The 20,776-nt window shown below is 33.4% G+C and overlaps 1 protein-coding gene across 9 annotated transcripts in view; it reads left to right on the forward strand.

Annotated features, from left to right (window-relative positions):
* The window catches only part of C2CD5 (C2 calcium dependent domain containing 5), an 88,718-nt gene that overhangs the window by 31,001 nt on the left and 36,941 nt on the right, over positions 1-20,776 (forward strand). For 5 of the 9 annotated variants that reach the window (XM_046659885.1, XM_046659899.1, XM_046659917.1 and 2 more), the window contains exons 9-12: positions 3,026-3,111; positions 3,648-3,680; positions 9,155-9,263; positions 20,189-20,303. In XM_046659885.1, coding sequence (XP_046515841.1) covers positions 3,026-3,111; positions 3,648-3,680; positions 9,155-9,263; positions 20,189-20,303 — 343 coding nt within the window. The remainder of the gene's footprint in view (positions 1-3,025; positions 3,112-3,647; positions 3,681-9,154; positions 9,264-20,188; positions 20,304-20,776) is intronic. The other 4 variants (XM_046659905.1, XM_046659913.1, XM_046659918.1 and 1 more) reach the window with 1 other exon arrangement.

Below are 20,776 nucleotides of genomic sequence, written 5' to 3' on the forward strand. Positions count from 1 at the left end.
ATTTATAGGATATTAGCAATTTTTAGTCCTTTGACCTTGTCATGAGTCCCTAAATATCTTTGAATACTCCTGAGCAGCATTCCTATTTCTCGTGGAGATTTAAAATGGCAAAATTATTATTGTTCTAAAATTTCTCAAACTTTAATTCATCATATATTTCATGATTCTCTGCCTTCTAATTTACCTGTATACGAAATCAGTCTCTTGAGAAATCCTGAGAATAGAGAAGCTGTGTATGATTGATTTATTATATGTAAACTGGGGAGCCAAAAATAGAATAAACTTAATCAAGCTGAGACTGAGAAAGTTTTTCTATTTGTAGTTAAAACTATCGCTTGTTTTTTAACTAGGTCTCGTTTTTAAAAAATTTCATACTGAGTTATTTCTGTAGATTTTAGTTTTTGACATTTTACAGGGTTTTACTTTGCTATTTTTTTCCCAAGTACTCAACTAGTAGAAGTAGGATTTTAGAATGCTCATGTTAGGATATTGTTTTGACACCTGACTCAAGCTAATTTTTACTTTTTTTAGTCAGGCTTTTAGCCATGTATAGTTTTTGTGATCCAAAGGGTATTTGACCCTTAAGTACTCAAATCTATGTAAAATGCAGTCAGTACTGTGTCAGATTTGAGTATTGAAAATGTTAGAGAAAAGAGAAAAGTGTTAACATATATCTCGAAGCTGAACAGAAAGAAGTTACTATTTTATTTATTTAAAATTAATAACAACAACTGCTTAATGTGGTACTGTTTGTTTTTTTGTTGTGGATATTCAGTTAAAATACTCATAAGTGATATGTGTTTTACCAGTTCAAATAAGTGTTGATATTTGAGGCAACAACTTTCTAGCCTTAAAAATGTGTAAAATGTGTTACATTTTAATCTTACACATTCTTAAGCAAAAAAAGGAGGGTAATTTAAGTGTTTTTAAGAAATCAGTTAGAAGTGATTAGAATTGAATAAAATCCTATTTAGTAATTTAAAAATTTTTAATGAATGCAAAATTTGTAAAGGTTTTGTTGAATTTTAGACTGTGCCTTTTATTTATATTATGCTGAATAGATGGTCTTGCTAATGACTTCATATGCTTAGTGTAATTTGTGTATGCATTTTAAAATTCATTTTTACTGTTATGTTTTGCTTCATCATTGCTTTCCTTATCCTGCATTTTCTGGTCATCTTCTGAATCTGCATCTTTTCTCTGCTACTTTCCTCCACAGCACCTTACCCACAAGGGCCTAGGATTTACCTGTGTCCCAGCTCCCCCTCTCTCTCTTGTGGGTCCCTTCATCTTAAAAAGTCCTGTCTCCTCCTCTCGGAATCTAGCCTCCCCCCTCATCATTCTAGCCTTGTCAGCCCAGTTCTGAGGAAAAGTGTTTCTTTCAGTGAAGAGCTGTTCCTGGCTGCTTCTGGTAGGATTACATTATGTCAGCTTTTTAATCCCTGTATTTTAAGTCATCTTAAAAGAAATTAATTAGTTCATACTATAAAGAAATATTGGGTATTTTACACAAGGTGTACTTCTTGTTTTCTTATTGGCAGACAGAGTTAAATGATTAGAATTATCATGAAGACATGATTGAGGATTACTTGATGAATAATTATGAATATTTTGCTAAAATTATTTTATGTATTAAAAAAATTATATATCTGAGAACATAAATCTGTATATTTCCATTAATTATTAACTTTTTATTACTAGAGTTTCTGTTTTAGATACTTTACTTTCTTTCCCTTCACACCAGCTCCATTCACGTTGGACCTGTACCATTATGTTGCTAAACCATATGGTTACATTAGTAAATTATTCTGTTTGAATCAGTTTAAGTCTCATTTTTGTGATATTCTTTCATTATTCATTTTTTTATGCCCATTACCTTAATTTACAAATTATTCTGCTGTATTTTCTGATATTTCATTTATCTCTGCGAAACTACATTTTATTTTACGGCTTTCAATATGCTTCATATGAAGATCTTCGTTTCATTTCTGTTTAGTATTGTATAGTCTCTAAAAATCATGTGTAGGTTACTACAAGAAAAATTTCTTTTTTATTTTTAAAGAACAGAATGAGACTATACACATGCTAACCTTTGTTTCCTTATCCAAGAACAGCTAAAAATGTAAAAGTAAATTAGTTCCTTTTTTAAGCCACTGTAGTAAATCTGACTGTATGTAGCTTCAGTTTCGAAAGGGTGGGATTGAACTGTTAACTCTAGTCTGTGGAGCACTGACTTCTCACCTGTCCCCTGCTTTCTATAATCCTTTGACCATAGTTGGTCTATTGGTATTATCAAAAGAATAAAATAAGGTAGGGAAAGAAATTTAAAATCAAGACTTTAAAAAATACATCTAAGAGCTTGGGAAATATAATTCTTTCATCCATAACTTTGTACATTTGTGGTGTGTCTATTATCTGTCCGTGACTTTTAGTTTTTTAAAAAAATTTTATGTTGATTTTTGCAAATGAGTGTTGAAAACTATGAAAATGAATACTGTTTTTCATGAATCTTACGTGTAGGGATGGGAAGTTATCAGAAAATAGGTTTGACTATATTTCACACTTGCCTAAAATTCATGCTATTTAGAGAATTTTAGAATATTTTAAGAAAGCACAATTAATGTTTTCCTCTCTATATTTACTTGTAAAAGAACATTTAATATTTCTCTTATTCTTAAATTGTTAGCATAGTAAGTAATTGGTGTTATCTTGATTATTTTTTGTTAGAAGACTCAACTTTCAAAAACTGAATATTATACAAAAATAATATACAACATAATTTTTAAAATAACTTTTAGACTAAGTCTAAAACTAGCTGCAATCAGTAAGACTTTGACGTCTTGCTTCTAAAGAAAACTTTGTGAATAAAATAGAGTAAAATATGTGTTTAGTTGTATCCCGAATGTTTTAAATGTTTGGATTATAGTAACAGATTTTGACTCATGATATTTGTGAAGATGAATGCAATTCAACTTTGTTTCTATAGTTGTTTTTTGGTTGTTCTTTATGTACTGATGTTCTGTAGGAATGGGAAGTGGTAGTGCTGGAAAAGAAGGGGGGCCATTTAAAGCCCTTTTAAGACAACAGACCCAGTCAGCATTGGAACAGAGGGTAAGAGTCTCTCAACCTTCTTTACTCTTACACTGTTAATAGGATTTTATTATCATGCTTCTGTGTTATTTATTGATGAATATTTTATTATGAATCATTATTTTTAATTTGGAATAATTCTATAATCATTTTTGTTTTGTCCTCCAATCTTATTATCTATTATTATCTATTATCTATTATTAGAAACAGTTTATTTGGAAATATCCTTTGCATAGTAAAATCATTTCTAATTTTACATTAACGTTATATAAAAGGAGATACTTTTTCCAGAAAAACGTTTTAGTTGTAATATATTAAAAATAATTCCTTACTTTATTAATATACTTATTTGCTGAGATTATTTTCATCACTGGCCAAGAAGTGCACAGATTCCATATTTCTACAGATTAACATAAATAATATAGTTATTCAGTATGTGAATAAATCTCTTTTAATTATTGTAAGTTTAATGTTTAGTTAAATATGTTACATGGGAAATGAATAAAGTTTTTGGATGATTTTTCTTTTTTTTTTTTTGTATAAACTTCATTGCTAAGGGAGGATCACCTCATAGGTTCTGTAGAAGGCGGGTATGTTTCTGAACGTGTGAAAGCCTATTGTATTGGTAGCTTTTCTAGTTTTAATCTTGATCATTTAAGTTTTATTTAAGCTTTTAACAAATGTTGCCAGCTTTTTTTCTTTTCGTAATGTGTTTTTTTTTTTTTTATTTAGTAGCTCTATGAGGCTCGTTTTCTTTTTTCTACTTAACTAATACAGTGCATGATTTTATATGTCATGTTAGTTATTTTAAGGCACAGTTCCATAGCTTTCATTATGTCTCATTTGGAAGTTATAAGCGTTTACAGAATTTTATTTTACATGTTGCATTTTACACTAGCATTTACAAAAAAAGATGAAACATAGCAAATACCTGTAAAAGAAGGCATTTTATAAAACAAAAGTATTTCTTTTCTAGAGGTTGGCTTTTGAGAATAGTGTTTTTCAGATCCTATTATTATAAATAATACAACCATTTTTTTTTATTAGACTTTCTTTCCTTGTGCTCAAAGTGTCTGTGTATGCACTCTTGGCCTTCTAGACAAGGCTGGGGAGAGCAGAGCTGAACTCAGCAGAGTGATGATTTAGCTGGTCCCAGGTCTTTGCTTTAGACCCTATCAAGCAGTAACTGCCTTTCATCTGCTCTCGCACTTGCAGGCGTGCCAACTACTGCCATCAAAAAGCCCCGCTAAGCATTCAAACCCTCCATTGAACTCAAATACAGAGAAAGACTAAAAACATGAAGAAGAGGGTAGAGTGAAAGTGTGTGTGTCCAGTTATTTTTTAGGTCAGAATGCTCTTATCTCCTCCCTCCTCCCAGTTTTACATTTTCTACAGAGTCCCTTACACTAGGAATATTGCCTGTAATCTAATTAGATTGTTCGAATTCACATGAACAGGAAAACTTGGGTTGTCTTAACATTTGATAGAATGAGATTTTGCCTGTATGTTGTGCCTGTGACTTCACTCTCTGTACTAAGAACTTTTAAAAGCATCTAGCTTTAAAAGGAAAAAATACTAATCAGTGGAAATTGTTTTGGATTTAGTATGGATAAAGTTTATACTTTCAAATATGCTTTTAAACGTTCTTAAAAGTTTGGACATGTTAACGCATTGGGCATGCATTACCAGATAATCTTCATGGAATTAACAGCAGAGGTGTGGCAAACTACAGTTTCCACTTACAACTTTGTAAAACCTGAGTGGGCAATACATGTAAGTTACCTAACCTTGCAGCAGCAGTTAGCTGAGTTTCTGGGACCACCTCTCTACCCTGTGTACATAATAAATGGAAAAAGCATTATCATCTTTGGCTTCCCCATTCGCCTACGGCTGCCATTAGTATGGCTTTGTTTTGGAAAAATTTTGTACAGAACTATGAAGAATTCTTCTCATATATATTCAGATATCCCTTATCTCTGCCAAGTTGAACACTAGATCCAGCTGAACACATGATCTACTTATATCATTTAAAAATATTTATATTAATTTTTTAAATATTTATATTCATTTTTAAAATACTCATTTCTACCCCTTGTCACCCTTAATAAAATTCTTTGGCTTTTTCTTCCTGAGGAAAAGAGAAACTATTTGTCCAACATCTTTTATTTAAATGGGTTATTCACGTAGCAGTTCTCAAAAATAAATTTTTTTTTTTCTTTCACAAAAACATTAAAAAATAAATTGACAAGATCTTGGTAATAGGTGTTAGATTATTGGGAGATGAGAAATGGAGATAAAAGTTTTATTTAGATTTAGGTTCTGCCTATGAACTATTTAATGTAAAGCAAATAGATTTACTTTTCAATGATTCTTCTTTCACCTGTAAGAAAAATGAAGTTACTTTTTAAATTCTGGGATGTATATTTTTCTTCAAGAGAGAAACCCAATTGACATAATTTAATCTAGTATTTTCCAAATGTATTTTACCAGGGAGTTTTCCATTTAAAAAACCTGTTAGTAAGGAACACACTTTGGCAAACATTGATGTAAAGCAAACTCTTGATAAATTATGAACTTTTTTAGAAGTGGGGTAAAATTATACAATAAATCATGGTAGGAATCTGGCATGGAGCTTCTTATCTAGGAAGTTTACTCTGGTCTCTTGGGATAATAAAAAGAATATTTGATTAAAAAATAAACTAAGTATCTTTGAGAAAAATCCTATTTAAACCTTAAAAAAAATATTCTCATTGTGCTCTCAGATTTTTGTTTTTTTTTTTTTTTGAGGAAGATTAGCTCTGAGCTAACGTCTGCCACCAATCCTCCTCTTTTTTGCCAAGGAAGACTGGCCCTCAGCTAACATCCATGCCCATCTTCCTTTACTTTATATGTGGGACTCCTGCCACAGCATGGCTTGCCAAGCGGTGTATAGGTCCGCGCCCGGGATCCAAACCAGCAAACCCCCGGATCGCCAAAGCGGAACGTGCAAACCTAACTGCTGTGCCACCTGGCCAGCCCCTCAGATTTTTCAACTAGCCTGTCTCTGAGCACATGCTATTAAGTGGATTTATGCTGCATGCACTTGGCTTAATGTCAAAGCATCAAGTTATGAAGTCTTACCTTGGTAGCAGAAGGCAAGGTACTTTAAATATAAGGACTTCCCAGAGAAAATGTCTTCTACAGTTCCTGAAATTCTCATCTAGGCATTGAAAGTAGTGTGTGCTTGGGCTGATCTTAAGGAAGCTGTCCTTTTCAATGGAAGAGAACCTGTGGATTCATCAGGGATAGTAATAGACTAGAGATTAAAATTGACTTAACTCAGTGTTTTCACCAGATGATAAGTTTATTGCTGAGAAAGACTCTAGGCCCTCTTGACCTCATTTTTTCACCTAAAACGTGGAGATAATAGTACCTCCCTCTCAGCGTATGGTAAAGATTATGAAGGATAGTTTCAAGACACTGCACAGGGCCTGGCACATTGTAAGTACACCATAGTAGTTGCTGGTGTTGATAGTGGAGATGGTAGGAGTTTGAACAGTGGGCTGTAGGTGTCGGTAGTAGCCCTTCTGAGAGCGTTGTCTGAAGCCGTAGTTTTGGTTGAATAACTGCTGTTTTTATTTACTCCAGGTTAAATTTTGAGTGTTAAAGTGTGTGGGTGAGCTGTTAGATAAACTGGGGACATGTAGGACAGAGTTGAAGTTGGCAGAGTGGGCTGCTGGCTCTTTTTCTGTTACTTCTACCCCCAGTGGGATGCTTCCGCTCTCGTCCCTTTATCCCATCTTCTCAGATTTGGGGAGAGGAGTCAAGGATTCCCAATAGAGAGATCATTTAGATTTGATTTTTCATACTTACCTAAAGTCTTATATGAGGATATTTTCCAATATCTAATTTTACCTAATTTATTTCTCAGTTTTAGAAGGAGGTACTGCTTTCCATTTAGCTTTAAAGAGTTTTATTTTCAGTGAGTTTTGTCCAGAATATTTAAAATGGTTAAGTATAAAGATTAAATGTAAAATGCTTTTTTATAGTATGCTTCAGTATTTTGAGGAACTTTTAAAACTTGTGTTCTTAAAATTGAAAAAAAACTTAAAGACCAGACTTATTAATACTTAACTTTCTGAGAAGATAAGCTTACCTGTACATTTCTCATTTAAAACTTATATTTAAAAAGTTTAGATGGAAATAAGGAGGCATTTTGACTAAACATTTTATAATACATCTAAGTGAAATTCCCCTCCCGTCCTCTCCCTTCTCCTCCTTTCCCTCTGCCTATCAGCTGGACCAAACTTAACCATTTTTTTTTTTTTAACTGGGGAAGATTCACCCTGAGCTACCATCTGTGGCCGATCTTCCTCATTTTTCTTTTTGTTTGGCTTTTCCTCCCCAAAGCCCCAGTGCATAGTTGTGTATTCTAGTTGTAAGTCCTTCTCTGTGAGCCACCACCACAGCATGGCTACTGACAGACAAGTGGTGTGGTTCTGTGACTGGGAGCCACACCTGGGCTACAGCACCGAACTTGAACCACTAGGCCATCAGGGCTGGCTCTGCCTATCCACTTTCATAGACTGCTTTTTCACTTTTTTTCACATAGCCTAGGTTTTTCTTGCCCTTGTTAATTTAAAGATTACTTTTAAATTCTAACTGAATTTATTTCTAAATATATGTGTGTGTATATATTTATACACATATGCATACATATATTTTATAGTGTATCTTCATGGGTTACTGAGGTGTGCAGGACTGTTTGCTTTTGTGTAAATGGCTCCAAGTTGCTATGCTTTGTGAACTATGCTTTGGTGAGTTCTTATTCTCCATGCTTTAAGCAGCCAGTCAGTAATCTTGCTGCTTTTAATGTGCCTGCTTCTAGTACTATTCAGTATCTCTTTATCTCCCAGCTTTTATTTGCTGCATTTAATCTGCTGTGGTCCAGAAAAAAAGATAATGATAGATTTTAGAATATGTTCCTAAAGCTATATATTTATAATTACTATATATAATTGTATGAATATGATCTGTGGGGATCTTTTATGAATGAAGTACATAAACTTTAGTACTTGGAACTGTAACAGTTCTTTTGACTGCTGAGAGCCCTGTTTTGCTTATTTTCCAGTTCTCAGTTATGTTCTGAATAGCTGAGGCTACTGGTAAGTGACTTCTGGTTAAGTGGGCTACATTAATCTTGCAGCCAGACAAGTCAGATACTAAGTTTCCCTTACTTGCACCCAATTTGTGTAATTTGAGAGGCCTCTATATTTGTACAGCCACAGGAGCTCCCCTTTCTTCCTGGCTGCTATTTCAGTAAATTTCCTTTCTCTACCATTTCTCTCTTGCATGCTTGTCTTTGTCTTTAAATTGATGGGATTGATGTCCTTGAGAGAAAAGGGGAGAATAAGCTTGGAAGAACTTGTGGAATTGTATTCCCTCTCCCCTTCTTAATATACATTTGTGTGCTTACATTTTCTCCTGCTGGCCTGATGTTGATAGAGTAAATAATCCACACAGCGATTCTCTACCCACCTCAACTTGGTATTTGCCCTTAGCTTCACCTTTCTGCACATCTCCTAACCCACAGTGCTCATCCTCTCCCCTTCACTCCCTCAGTCCCACATTCTTTTAGGTCTCTTGCCCCAGGCCTTCAGAGTCTTTACCAGTAGCCTGGAGTTGGGTGTGTGTGTGAGGGGGAGTCTACCCCATTGAGAAGTAGATATGGGGTAGGGGGCTGGGAATCCCTCATCTCATTGTTAAGTTGCGTCAGAGTAGGACTTTGAGAGAGGAAAGAGGAGTGTGTTCAGATATCTCAAACTGGAACTCTGAGAACTTTTTTTCTCATTGAGAATTGATGAAAAGAGTGTTCGGATTTTGAATAACATGATTATATATGGGAAAATGGATTTAGAATTCTCAACATCCAAAGAAACTTTTAATTACAGAGCATGTATAATATGTAATTGGTCACCTATTGTTAAGGGATAGAATTCGTTTCGTTATGACAAGGTTTTTAGTAAGCATATTTTTTGTACTCTGCACATGGTGAGTTGTATTTTTCCCTCGTTCTTTCTACTAGGAATTTCCATTTTTTACCTTGACGGCGTTTCCCCCTGGATTTCTCGTGCACGTTGGGGGCGTTGTTAGTGCACGCTCTGTGAAGCTTTTGGATCGTATCCACAATCCTGGTATGTCCTTTAGAAGTTTGTTTTCCGTGTTTCATTTACGTAAATGGTGATTATTAAACATGATTTTTATAATGTTGTTTTTTTAAGCCAAATCTATCTGAAAAGAGAAATGAAAAAGAAGATATAAACTGGCACATGTTGCTTTAAGACATTTGCAGTAATCTTAATTAAAAATAAACTAAGTAGAAGTAGATTTTAGTTACTTTTTTATACAAAACAAATTTTCATTCGTTTTTGGCTAGGGTATCACTTTGAGGGATCCTTAAGAAACTTTTGGGTCAGCTGTTTTCTTTGACCCAGGCAGATAACAAATATTATAATTTGACCATTGTGGCCATTAAGATGTTAAGTTAATTTGTTTTGCTAGCAGTAACTCTTTATAGATTATTTGAGTAACTTCCTTGTTCCTAAAAGAAGCATTCTTTTAAAATGTAATTGTAAACATTGTGTAGAATATCAAAGAATTTTTTAAAAAGCTGCTGTCTGTGGTTCCTCAGTTTCTTTTATGTAGCTGTGTGTTCTATATAAGTGGACAAGTAAAAATAGTGGCTCTCTTCTTTAAAACAGGCTCTCTTCTTTAAAACATGGGGCCATGTTTGTAAAGGAGGAAAGGCATCAAAGTCCCAATAATTTCAGGCCCTTGGATGAGAAATGCTTTGGTGATTTTTCTAAATCTAAAATAAGCATGATAAGTGTAGTAGGAACTTGCTGTATGGAATGTGCTCTTGTATCTCTCATTGATTAGATGCCCAGTAACTTGCTCCGGTCACTTACTATTTTCATGACATACCTTAAACCTGAAGTTATATTAGTATTCTTATTTGGCATATATACATATACACACATATATATATAGTTTTTAAAATTTTAAATTGTCACTTCCAGTAACCTCTTCCTGAAGCTTGTACTAACAGCTATAAGAAGAGTAAAATGCTTTGAAATTACTGTTTGCAAAACATTGCGGATAGTGATTTTGAGGATACAGAGCGTTACCATTTAAAAGACTTAAACAAATTTAATCTATGCCCTGTGGTTTGATGTCATTTGAGTTAATAATTACAGAGAAACAGAATGGAATTTTTTTAGACCCTGAATGGGATTTCAGAAAAGCAGTACTAGCTAGGATTATCTCACTGAAGCTGAGCAAATGCATCTTGTAAGCATCAGTCTTCTCTTTTTCTTCTGTGGTTTATTATTTTTTTTCCCTCTTCCTTATTTTTCTGGTCAATTTAAGATCTTTTCTTCATGTAGTATTTGTATATTCTGTAGTAATTAAAGACAAATTTAGACTGTTAGCAGTTTAATGTATTGAGACCTTGAAGGCTATACCAAGTTCCACAGCTTTGTGTTTAGGAACTTGAATTATTTGGAAAGTGCAAGGAAATACTGCTTTAAGATACCTGACATTAACTGTGTGACCCAAGGCTAGTTACCCATGTTTCCATGGACCATTGACTCAAATATTTTGATAGATGACACCCACTGGTATAATAGCTCCAACAATAGTTTCACAAATATATTCAATTGTTGGTGATGTCTTCTGTTTCCTGAAAGCATTTCACTTTTATTGTTGCTTCCATGTACTCTGAGTAAGCTGTAGAGTCTGGGAGAACAAGTGAAGGTTACTTAAATAAGTTTAAGTAGAGAGCTGTATTTAAAGTTGCCTTACTTTTTTAAAAGCGACTTTTGGGTGTTATTCATATTTGTCAGTTTATTCTAGCTGTGTAAGAAATGTAAGAATCCAGGCCTGGGAAGAAAATAGGAATCCTTATTACAAACTACGTTTGTGTATTGTAATTACCAGCTTTTCCATTCTCTTCCTTTCTTCCCCTTTCAGAATATTTTTTCACTTCACCTGTAGAAATTCTCAGTTACTAATGGACTATTTCCCAAAAGATTATGGTCATATACATGTAAATGCTTGTAATGGTGTATAAGTTATATTTTAGTTTTGTTTTATTTTCAGTTAAATACAAATCAATTTATATGTTCTAATGGTTCCAACATTGCATTATTTTGATATAAATATCACATTCTTTAGATTGTTTTATATATGTATTAGGCATTAAAAAGGAACATTTTCTTAAGGACATTTTATTAATCTACAAGCCCCTTAAAAATTATTTGTGGAAAAATTTCAATTTGTTGAGAAAAGTTGAACATTAAAACAAAACAACGCTCTCGATTAGCATCTACCATACTGATAATGTGTTGACTTTATGACACCGAGTTAACTCTGCTGAGAGAAACTTAGGGACTGAGATGCATGTGCTAATGTTAAAAGAGCTGTATTTGCACTTTCAAATGAATCTTACAGCTATTTTTTGACTACTGAATATGGGAAACTTTCATTTCACACTGAGTGTAGAAGGAAAAAAGTCTTATTTTAAAACCACTACCACCTGCTAACTCTATGGATTATTATTTTGGAGTTATTTGTTTTAGAACTTCCTTTTTTGTTAAGTATTAAGCCAACAGGATCATAAGGGAAAGAATGGGGTAGTTTTAAAAATCAAGGTAATTTATCTTAAATAATAGACTTTAGTTAATGTTAGATTATGATAGCATGCTCCTCCTTTCCTTTCTATTTCTACTTCTTATTAACTCTGCTGTCTGTGTCTTTCCAGTTCCTGTCGAGTGGTGTTGTCAATTGTGTTCTTGTTTGTAGTGCTTTTTGTTTTTTTTTCCTACTATTCTGCACCTAAAACTGATCTACTAATTTGCTGTTTTGAACTCAGCCTTTGTCGGAATTATGGGTAACACAAGATCTTACAAACTGCTAGACTGGAATAGTTTCAATTCAGGTATTTTAATGGTCATTCAGTACTACATATGCTGACAAAAATTATGGCAGCTCAGTGAAGTTTTTAGAAATGTTGTAGATTAAATAGTTTTAATGTCAATTCAGTTATACAGCTACATTCTGCAATACATGTAATTTGTAATTTCCATGGAAATGCAAATATTAAAATGTGTTAACTAAAGTGAACTAATCAAAACCATAGAAATATCCTAAATTACAAATGGCTTTTGTTAGATGATTAACTTTCAGAATGATAATTTTAAATAGTTTTGGACAGTTTTTTCGTGTCAGGAAAATGACATAGGCATTAGCTTTACGATTAAGGAAATACTAGTTGTTAAATGTATTATAAGTATTAAATAACTCGTTTGATAATCTTAAAGTATACTTAAACTTCACTTTAGATTTGAATATAATGCATTTAGTGTTCTATAAATACTCTAAAAGCATAACTATTAGAATTTTGTGTATAATTCTAGAAGTGTTCCAAAATTTGGTAAGTAAAAACGACTTTTGGGAGATTAATAGTTTTCATAAGCTTTCTTCCTTCCCCTTCCACACGAAAATACAATTATTCTTTTTTAGTAATTTCATATGGATATAGTTTGTAGCTTTTAAGGAAACTAAACTAAGATAATGTTACAGCTGATGATGTGGTTTAGAGTCAAAGCCAATTCTTTTTTTGATAAAAGCATATTCTCTTAATAATATAAATGTCTGAACTTTTACGTTATTTGCATTTTAGAATTTAGAACTTTTTCAGTTCTTTGTGTCAGAAAGTATATCTATTTACAGAAAAACAAGAACAGAAACTCCAAGAGGCTCTGCGTTTTAGATAATATCTCATAATCTTTTCAATATTATAAACTTTTTGTTCTTAGGAGTCCAGGATGTAAGTTCTGATGTAAGTAATGCATGCTTGACTATGAAGTAACTCATGTTCATCATGCAGATTTACCTGAATTCAGTCTAGTAAACACTTGCATCAGGCCCCAACTTGGCAGATTTAGACCAACATCAATTGGTAAATCTTTAGGGAAATCACCTCTATTTCCTATCCAAGTTTTTGCCAGCGTGTATCACATTGCTTAGAAGGAAAAGAATCCTTTTTTTCCAAGGAAGATAAGCCGTGAGCTAACAACATCTGCCAATCCTCCTCTTTTTGCTGAAGAAGACTACCACTGAGCTAACATCTTTGCCCATCTTCCTCTACTTTATATGTGGGACGCCTACCATAGCATGGCTTGCCACACGGCGCCACGTCCTCACCCGGGATCCGAACCCATGAACCCCCGGCCGCCAAAGCAGAACGTGCGCACTTAACCGCTGCACCACCGGGACGGCCCCAAAAGAATCATTTTTAATGTAATGCTTTATACTTGATTTTTAGTGATAAATTGAAAATACCTTACTGGATTCATTTAATAAAAATAAATATACTTTTAAAACATAGGCGGATTATTGTAGTGGGAAGAGAAAAGTAATTATATAGAAAAAGGACATTGAGGGCAGATTGATCATTAATAATTTAAGGAGTTGAAACCTTGATCATTAATAGTTTAAGGAGTTGAAACCTTGTTATTTTAAATGATGGCAAGATACACTACTTCCTCAACTATGTTTCTCCTTGCCAAATTCTGTACTTCTGCTTACATGGACAAAGTCTTTACTATGTCTATAAGGTTTAACTTTTGCCTTTTCCACTTTCCAAGATTGTTCTATCATCTGACTAACACACATCTCACTCTAAACCTTTTCTTATCTTACTTCTTAGGTTTCAGGCCTGGTGACAGGCTTTGAGAAAGATAAGATGAGTCTTGCTGCTAGGAAGGAGGGTGCAGGTGCAGCATTTACAAATATCGTGTGTGACATGGCAGGCGTTGGAGGGGCATAGGAATAAGACCGATAGCCCGTTGTCACATTTGCATTAGATCATTGGCTATAGGATAGAGAATGGATTTAAAGGCAGCAATACTAGAGACAAGGAGACTAGTTAGTAGACTGCAGTAGTCCTGGCCAGATAAGTGACCTAGGATTTGGTTGTGATAGGAGAGCTAACGTTTATAGAGCACTTGCTGTGTGCCAGGCACTTTTCTAAGTGTTCTGTGGTACTAGGTCATTTAATTGTCAGAACACAACTCTAAGGTACACCCTGTTCCTATTTTGTAGATTAGCAAAACAAAACAGCAATTTTCCCAAGGTAAATTAGGAAATGGCTGAGCCAAAATTTGAACCTTACTGCTCTGGCTTCAGGGCTTACAGTCTTAACCATAAATTTACAAAATATTTAGAATGTAAAATCGACAGGTAATTACTTGGTAATTACTGGAATGTGGCGAGTGAAACAGGCTATTGGCAACTTTGAGCTGAGAGAGAGAGAAAGATCATGATTATTCCACATATTCAAAAGTTTAAAATCCCAGCAAGCAATCGAGTCCTCTCTTTTGGAAACTCAAGTCTCTTTGAAAGTGGAGTTGTAAGAAATATTTTAAGAGTAAATTTTAATAATGCTAGCTCATTGTTTTCCACATGGCTATGATCTTCTTTTTTTCCCTGAGTTTATCAGTAAAAATATTTCTGAATGGCTCGTACATAGATTTTTTAGTTAGCAGTAGTCTCAGTGTAGTTGAGGAAAATTTGTTGTTCTTTCTTTGTATAGGATGCTTGTCAACTTAGATATTTTTTCAGGAAGTGACAAGGGGCAATATAAAGTAGTTATATAATACAGTTTGAAAAGCACTGGTTTGAAATAGCTTCCAAACTCAGACAATATTTTTAAGAGTGAATGTTTGAAGTCCCAAGTTAGTAAAACAGGTTGTTTAAAACTGGATAACTTTTCTTTTGTTTTTGAGAGTATTTTAAAAAGTTTTTGTATATGTTTTAGACAGATTGTAGATTTTATGACACATACTTAAGATTTTCTCAATCTTATAATAAACTTTTGCTAGTGATAAAGCAAACTTTAGATTAGTGGTCCGAATTTAGAAAATATTCCTCCTTTTAGTTAGTTATCAGAATTACAGTTGTTTAGAAAATTCAAATTATTTGGGGGACAAAAATTAATAGCTAAAACCTAGAAAAATGAGTATAATTATTACTTTAAAATATTTAATTTTAACAAAATGTGTCAGGTGATGTGTAAGGAAATATTTATAGAATATACATATCAATCTGAATGTCCAAGGTGGGGTTTTTTTCTAGTTTTAAGTAAAAACCTTTTATTCGGTGGATGTTTGTGGCATGCCTACCATGTGTTGAGCACAGTGTCGGGGATCGGGAACACCACTGGTCAGCCAGGCAGACACTCTGTGTACATCCCCAGTCTAGACTATTTGTTACATGATTTTGCAGTGTTTGTGTGTGTGTATTAGTTAAATGGATATAAGCTTCCTTGGAACTTGAATTCTACTGATGATCTCAGCAATTGTTTTTACTCCATCTGAGAGGTACTCATGAGAGATGTGCAAAACTAAGCCTAAAGTAGTTAAGCAGTTTTTGGTTTTCAGCATTTTAATAAGGTTTTCAGGAAGTAGATACATAGAATTCAAGAAGGCATAAATGTAGCATATATGATATGTGAGCTTTTCTTTCTATAAAATATAACATGTAAATGTAATATATAATTTTCTCTCTTTATATAATGTAACTGGATATTCATTACTACCCATTCTTTACTATCTGTACAAAGAAGTCAGATATGTAATCTTCTTAATTGTGAAATTTCACTCTTTATGTATTATATATAAAATGTAACTGGATATTCATTGCATTATTATAACGTAACATGTAAATGTAATATATAATTTTCTCTCTGTCATGTAACTGGTCTCCAGATACATTATATATATATAAAGAGTGAAATTTCACAATTAAGGAGTAGATTACATATCTTACTTTTTTCCTAAATAGTGAAGACTCCAGTTTGATCCAACGTGGATTATATTCCAGCTACCATCCTAACGTCCCAAATTACTTTGTCTTGATGTCTGTTCTGAATTTGCACGTCACTCCCTCTGTGATGAAGCTCTTCTTCCTGGTTCTGGTACTGAACCCCCACCCAGTTTGAGGTTGTATACTCCCTTGAACCTGAACTGTCTAATTTCTGTTTCATTAGGGGAAATTTATCTTCTTCAAAAGGTGGTTTTGGGCTAGAACAGTACTTTCAGGTATTTGAGAATGTAACTTTTTATGCTGTCCATTAACTAGATAGACTGTCATTGTGTTAAAAACCTTCATTTGATCCTGGTTAACACTTTATCTCCTTGTTCCTTTGAAAATTAGATTGAATAACTATCCATTTCCTTTTTTTCTTTCACAGATTTACAGATTCTCAAGGGCAGAGTTATTCTCTCCCAGAGCTATTTAAAAATAGAACTAAATTTAACACTTCAGGTAGTCAGTGTTTCTTAGTGACAAGTGTGTGATTGCCTAGAATCTCAACGGGATTAAGTTTTATAAAGGCATATTATGTTGAGTTGTTTACTTCTTTACTTTCTGAGATATAGACTCTTACAGTCCTTTTAGGCATCTTTACCAGTTCTACATGTATTTCAGAAGCAAGATAAAATGCTAAAAAGATGGCAAGATATCAAGCTATGGCCATGCTCTAGAAAAGTAACAGTAGTAAAATAAGTTAATTGTGATGTCAACCCAAGCATGCTGATGTTACCCCTAAAAGAGGCACCAGTGAGGTATTGATGGAGATCTCAGTTCATGCCTACAATTAAAAAGAATATATTAAAAGATTTGTGATATTATCTAAGAAGAGTTTTGACCCGTAGAAGAAAAACATAAAATAGTGTGAAATATAATTTGTATAAAATAAATTTTAATCTATCCTAAAATATCTTTTTATAATTATAAATAATTCTATAGGTTATTGGGAGGAGCATGGTATTTTAAAGGGAAGATATTTTTTTCTTGACATCTCTGAAATATTTATTAATTGGGACCCTCACATCTCAGCTGTCTATCTTTCAAATGACTAAATTGTATCCAGTTTCATTATGGCATGGACTGTTGCCGTAAATTTTTAAGCCAGACTCTTTGTTTTGCCTTTTATGTAAGTGTCGTAGATCCTCAGTTTTGACTTTGTAGGGTGAATAAAACAATTCAAATTCACTCATGCGTTTCCTATAAGATGTGGTTAGCAGTTTTTAAGGTTCGGAAGTTCCATTATGGAGATTAAATGCTGTGATATTTCTGAATTTTCAGTTGTAACGAGTTAGTCTGAATCATAATTACTACTTGAATGTTCTCTGGCTCAGCTCTGGCCTAAGTATAATAAGGATTTGAAGATAAATTTAATTTTTCTTTAATATTAAATAAATTGATTAATCTTAATTTTTTTTAATTAAGCCCTAAATTTAATAGCCAAAAAATTCATCCTTTGGCTTCTTGCTTACAGTTGTAGATAATTATTGTTAATCCAATTCCTAGTTTGTGATCCAGTGCTCCCTACTGTATGCTTGCCTTGCTTTCACCTAGAATCTAGGGCCATTACTTTCTGTAACTCATTTCAGTGAGCTGCCATAGTTTTCAGTCTGTACTGTCACCTGATCCAAGCATGCGCCCGAATATCCACTGTTTCTGGCTCTTGTCTGCTGAATCTGCTTTGCAAAACCCTTTGTTCTTTGAGCTTTTGCTTTAGCCAAAAACCAAATTTAAGAAATTCTTCAGAGTGTGGACATATGCCATTTGCTTCCCTAGCTGCCATGTTATGTAACTCTTTAGCTTTTATTAATCTTGTAAATACTTTATTACTATAACGATGGCATCCCCATGTGCGGTGTGTGGCTCACGTGTCAAAGGCTGCTTGTGAACTTGTCAGAAGAATATGAATGCTCCACTTGCGCTGCATTCAGCTTTTTTTTTTTTTAATCAGCCACTTATTCTTTCATAGTGTTTGGTTTAATTATCTGATTATTTTATGTGTTATACCAAGGTAAGTTTGATGTAAGTAAACTTTGTATTCTATGTGGTTACATGTATCTCATAGTAATTATTATTACATACTTTTCCATTTAGAACATGCTGGCCATTTCTAAATAAGTATATCTTGAACTTAAAATAACTAGCTTCCTCCATTTTTTTGCTAACTTAAAAAATAATGTTATGGATTACTTCCTGTAAAATTCGTTTTAAAACAGAAAAGCTACCATGTATTACTTGTGGCACAGATGTAGGCAGACCTAACGTGAGAAAAATCTACTTTTATATAAACATAGTATACAGTTATTGGCTTTAGCAAATACTATTTTAAACTTCCAGAACAGTGTAAAAAGTAAATAGCAGGTTTTATTAGTGAATTTAAGAAAAGTTAGACTGCTTATTTTACAGTTTTTCAGGATAGTAATTATTTTCTAAACTGAGATATGTTTCTATTATTTTTTTATGTCTCTTTTCAAAGGATCATAAATAATTTGATAGATTTAGCAACTACTTAAATGAAAGTTTGCTTTATGATATAAAAATTCCCTATTAGGAAAGGATGATGTTAAATAGATGTCCGAATTGGTCTGGAAACATGTGTGTCCTAAAAGAAACAGAGAGCATGGATTTGCAAGTGTATTTGTGCTGTTAATGTCTATATTTCAGTTAGGAATATGAAGAAATGCTTTAACTTGAGCGAGTATGTGCAAAATAGGGCCACTTAATTGCCTCACACATTTCTTAATTCATAATATTGATTGCTAACACCGTATTGTAGTCTTTTCTATTTCTCTCTCTTCATTTTATCTCATACTTTGATCTTTTCCTCAGTTTCCTGGAGTCTGCATTTCTTTCTTTTCTTCTGAAAGAAAGTTTTAGGGTAGCTCTGTCTTGGATCCAAAACTTTAATTCAAGAACTGGCTGGCGTCATTTGTAGTTCTGGCTTTTATCTGCTCATTTCTCCCTTTTGCTGATCTCCTCCTTGTGGGGGAAACAAAATCACATCATAGGAATGTGAGCTATCACAAGCCTTGTAACTTTTCTTTACTTTGCTGTCTGCAGTATTTTCCTAGTGAGTATAATTCTACTTATTCTACTTATTTTGGAAAACATATTTGTAAGTGGATATATACTGAAATTCAAAAAAGGAAGTTTTTGGATTGATTTTCAGTTTTAATAGTGCCTTTTATGTGGAAAATTTACAATAAGAACTTAGCATCCTGTATAGAGTCGAGTAAGTTTTTTTAATCTCAGATTCTTCCCAGACGGAATTGGCCACAAAAAAACCAAATTATGATATGCTGATTATAGACTGCTTCTCTTTTTAGCATCTTTGCACATAAAAAGTTACTATAATTTGCAGCTGCTGTTCACCAGTAATTTGCAGCCAAATGCGAGTGATTAGGAAGTATATGTGACAGATGCTCCATTTATAATGCTCCATTACAAGCAATATTGGACTCCTCTATGATAATCTAATACAATTCTGTGATTCTAAGGCATTTTCTTCATTACAGAGCCATACATAGAGTTATAGTCTTCTATCTGAAATTTGTCCTTACATACATTAACCAAAATATTTGTATTAATCTTTTAAATGTATTTGCTTTCTTTATTTTGAATTGGTTAGTCCCTTTATTTCTTGTCACTTTGCTTTAGGACCCACATTTCTTTAGAAGGTTGGGTCCTATAGATGGCTTCTCTTCTTTAACATCGACAAATCTTTGCCTTGGAAAGAACCCAGAATATAGTGGGTTATAAAAAATAGGTACCAGGAAATGAAATCAGAATTTAAATTAAATTATGAGTATGACTCATAAAGTCTTCACTCAGTGAGGTGAGACATAAGATATCCTCTCACTTTAAGCTTAAAATCTGGAAACTCTGGGTCTCCATTTTAAGTTGTATTTACTAAAATACATCCCTGTTGGTGTCCCTTAAAGTAATAAAGCAAATAGAACTAGGTGATTTATTTTCTGGCAATCAAGTTTAAAACGTTAAACATTTTGAGAAGTAGCATTACATTAAGATGTTGAAATTTTTGAGAAGGAGCATTTTAAAGTTGTGAAGTTTAAAATCTGCTGTAGAACAGTATTTCTTTGCCTTCCGGAGTATATTTATTTTAAGCATTTCTTGTTCATCCAGACAATGTGCTGTTGAGTAGTGAACTGATTTAAAATTTATTTTTCAGATGAACCAGAAACTCGAGATGCGTGGTGGGCAGAAATCAGACAAGAAATAAAGTCACATGCTAAAGCTTTAGGCTGTCATGCTGTAGTGGGCTACAGTGAATCAACTAGCATCTGGTAAATGATAATAACAACTTGATTTTCTAGATGGTGTAATTTACAGATTGTCAACTGAAAGAGGAAAAGCTTTGTGCAAATATAGAGAAAAGAAGAATAGTAGAGTGATCCAGGAGCATGGATTTTAAAGTACATCAGACTGAGGTTCATACGCCATTTTTGCCACTTAATTGCTGTGAAACTTTGGGAAAGTTGGTCTACTTCTCTGAGCCTCAATGTATACATTGAAATGGAGATAATAGCCACCTGTCAATTAAGGTTATTGAGGGATTAAGTGAGAATATAATACTGACTCTTCTGACTTCTTCCTTTCAGATCTTTAAAACCCTTGATCTACTGTAAATGAATTGCCATGTGTCTTTAAAGTTTGTCTGTAAACTCTTTTTGCCTTCCTTTGCTAATTGTAACTTAACTTTCTCCTGCCAACAAGTCATCCTTCCTAACTTTGTGAAATTAGGAAGAGACCTCATACT

The sequence above is a fragment of the Equus quagga genome, chromosome 1, assembly GCF_021613505.1.
Source record: "Equus quagga isolate Etosha38 chromosome 1, UCLA_HA_Equagga_1.0, whole genome shotgun sequence".
Lineage (NCBI taxonomy): Eukaryota > Metazoa > Chordata > Mammalia > Perissodactyla > Equidae > Equus > Equus quagga.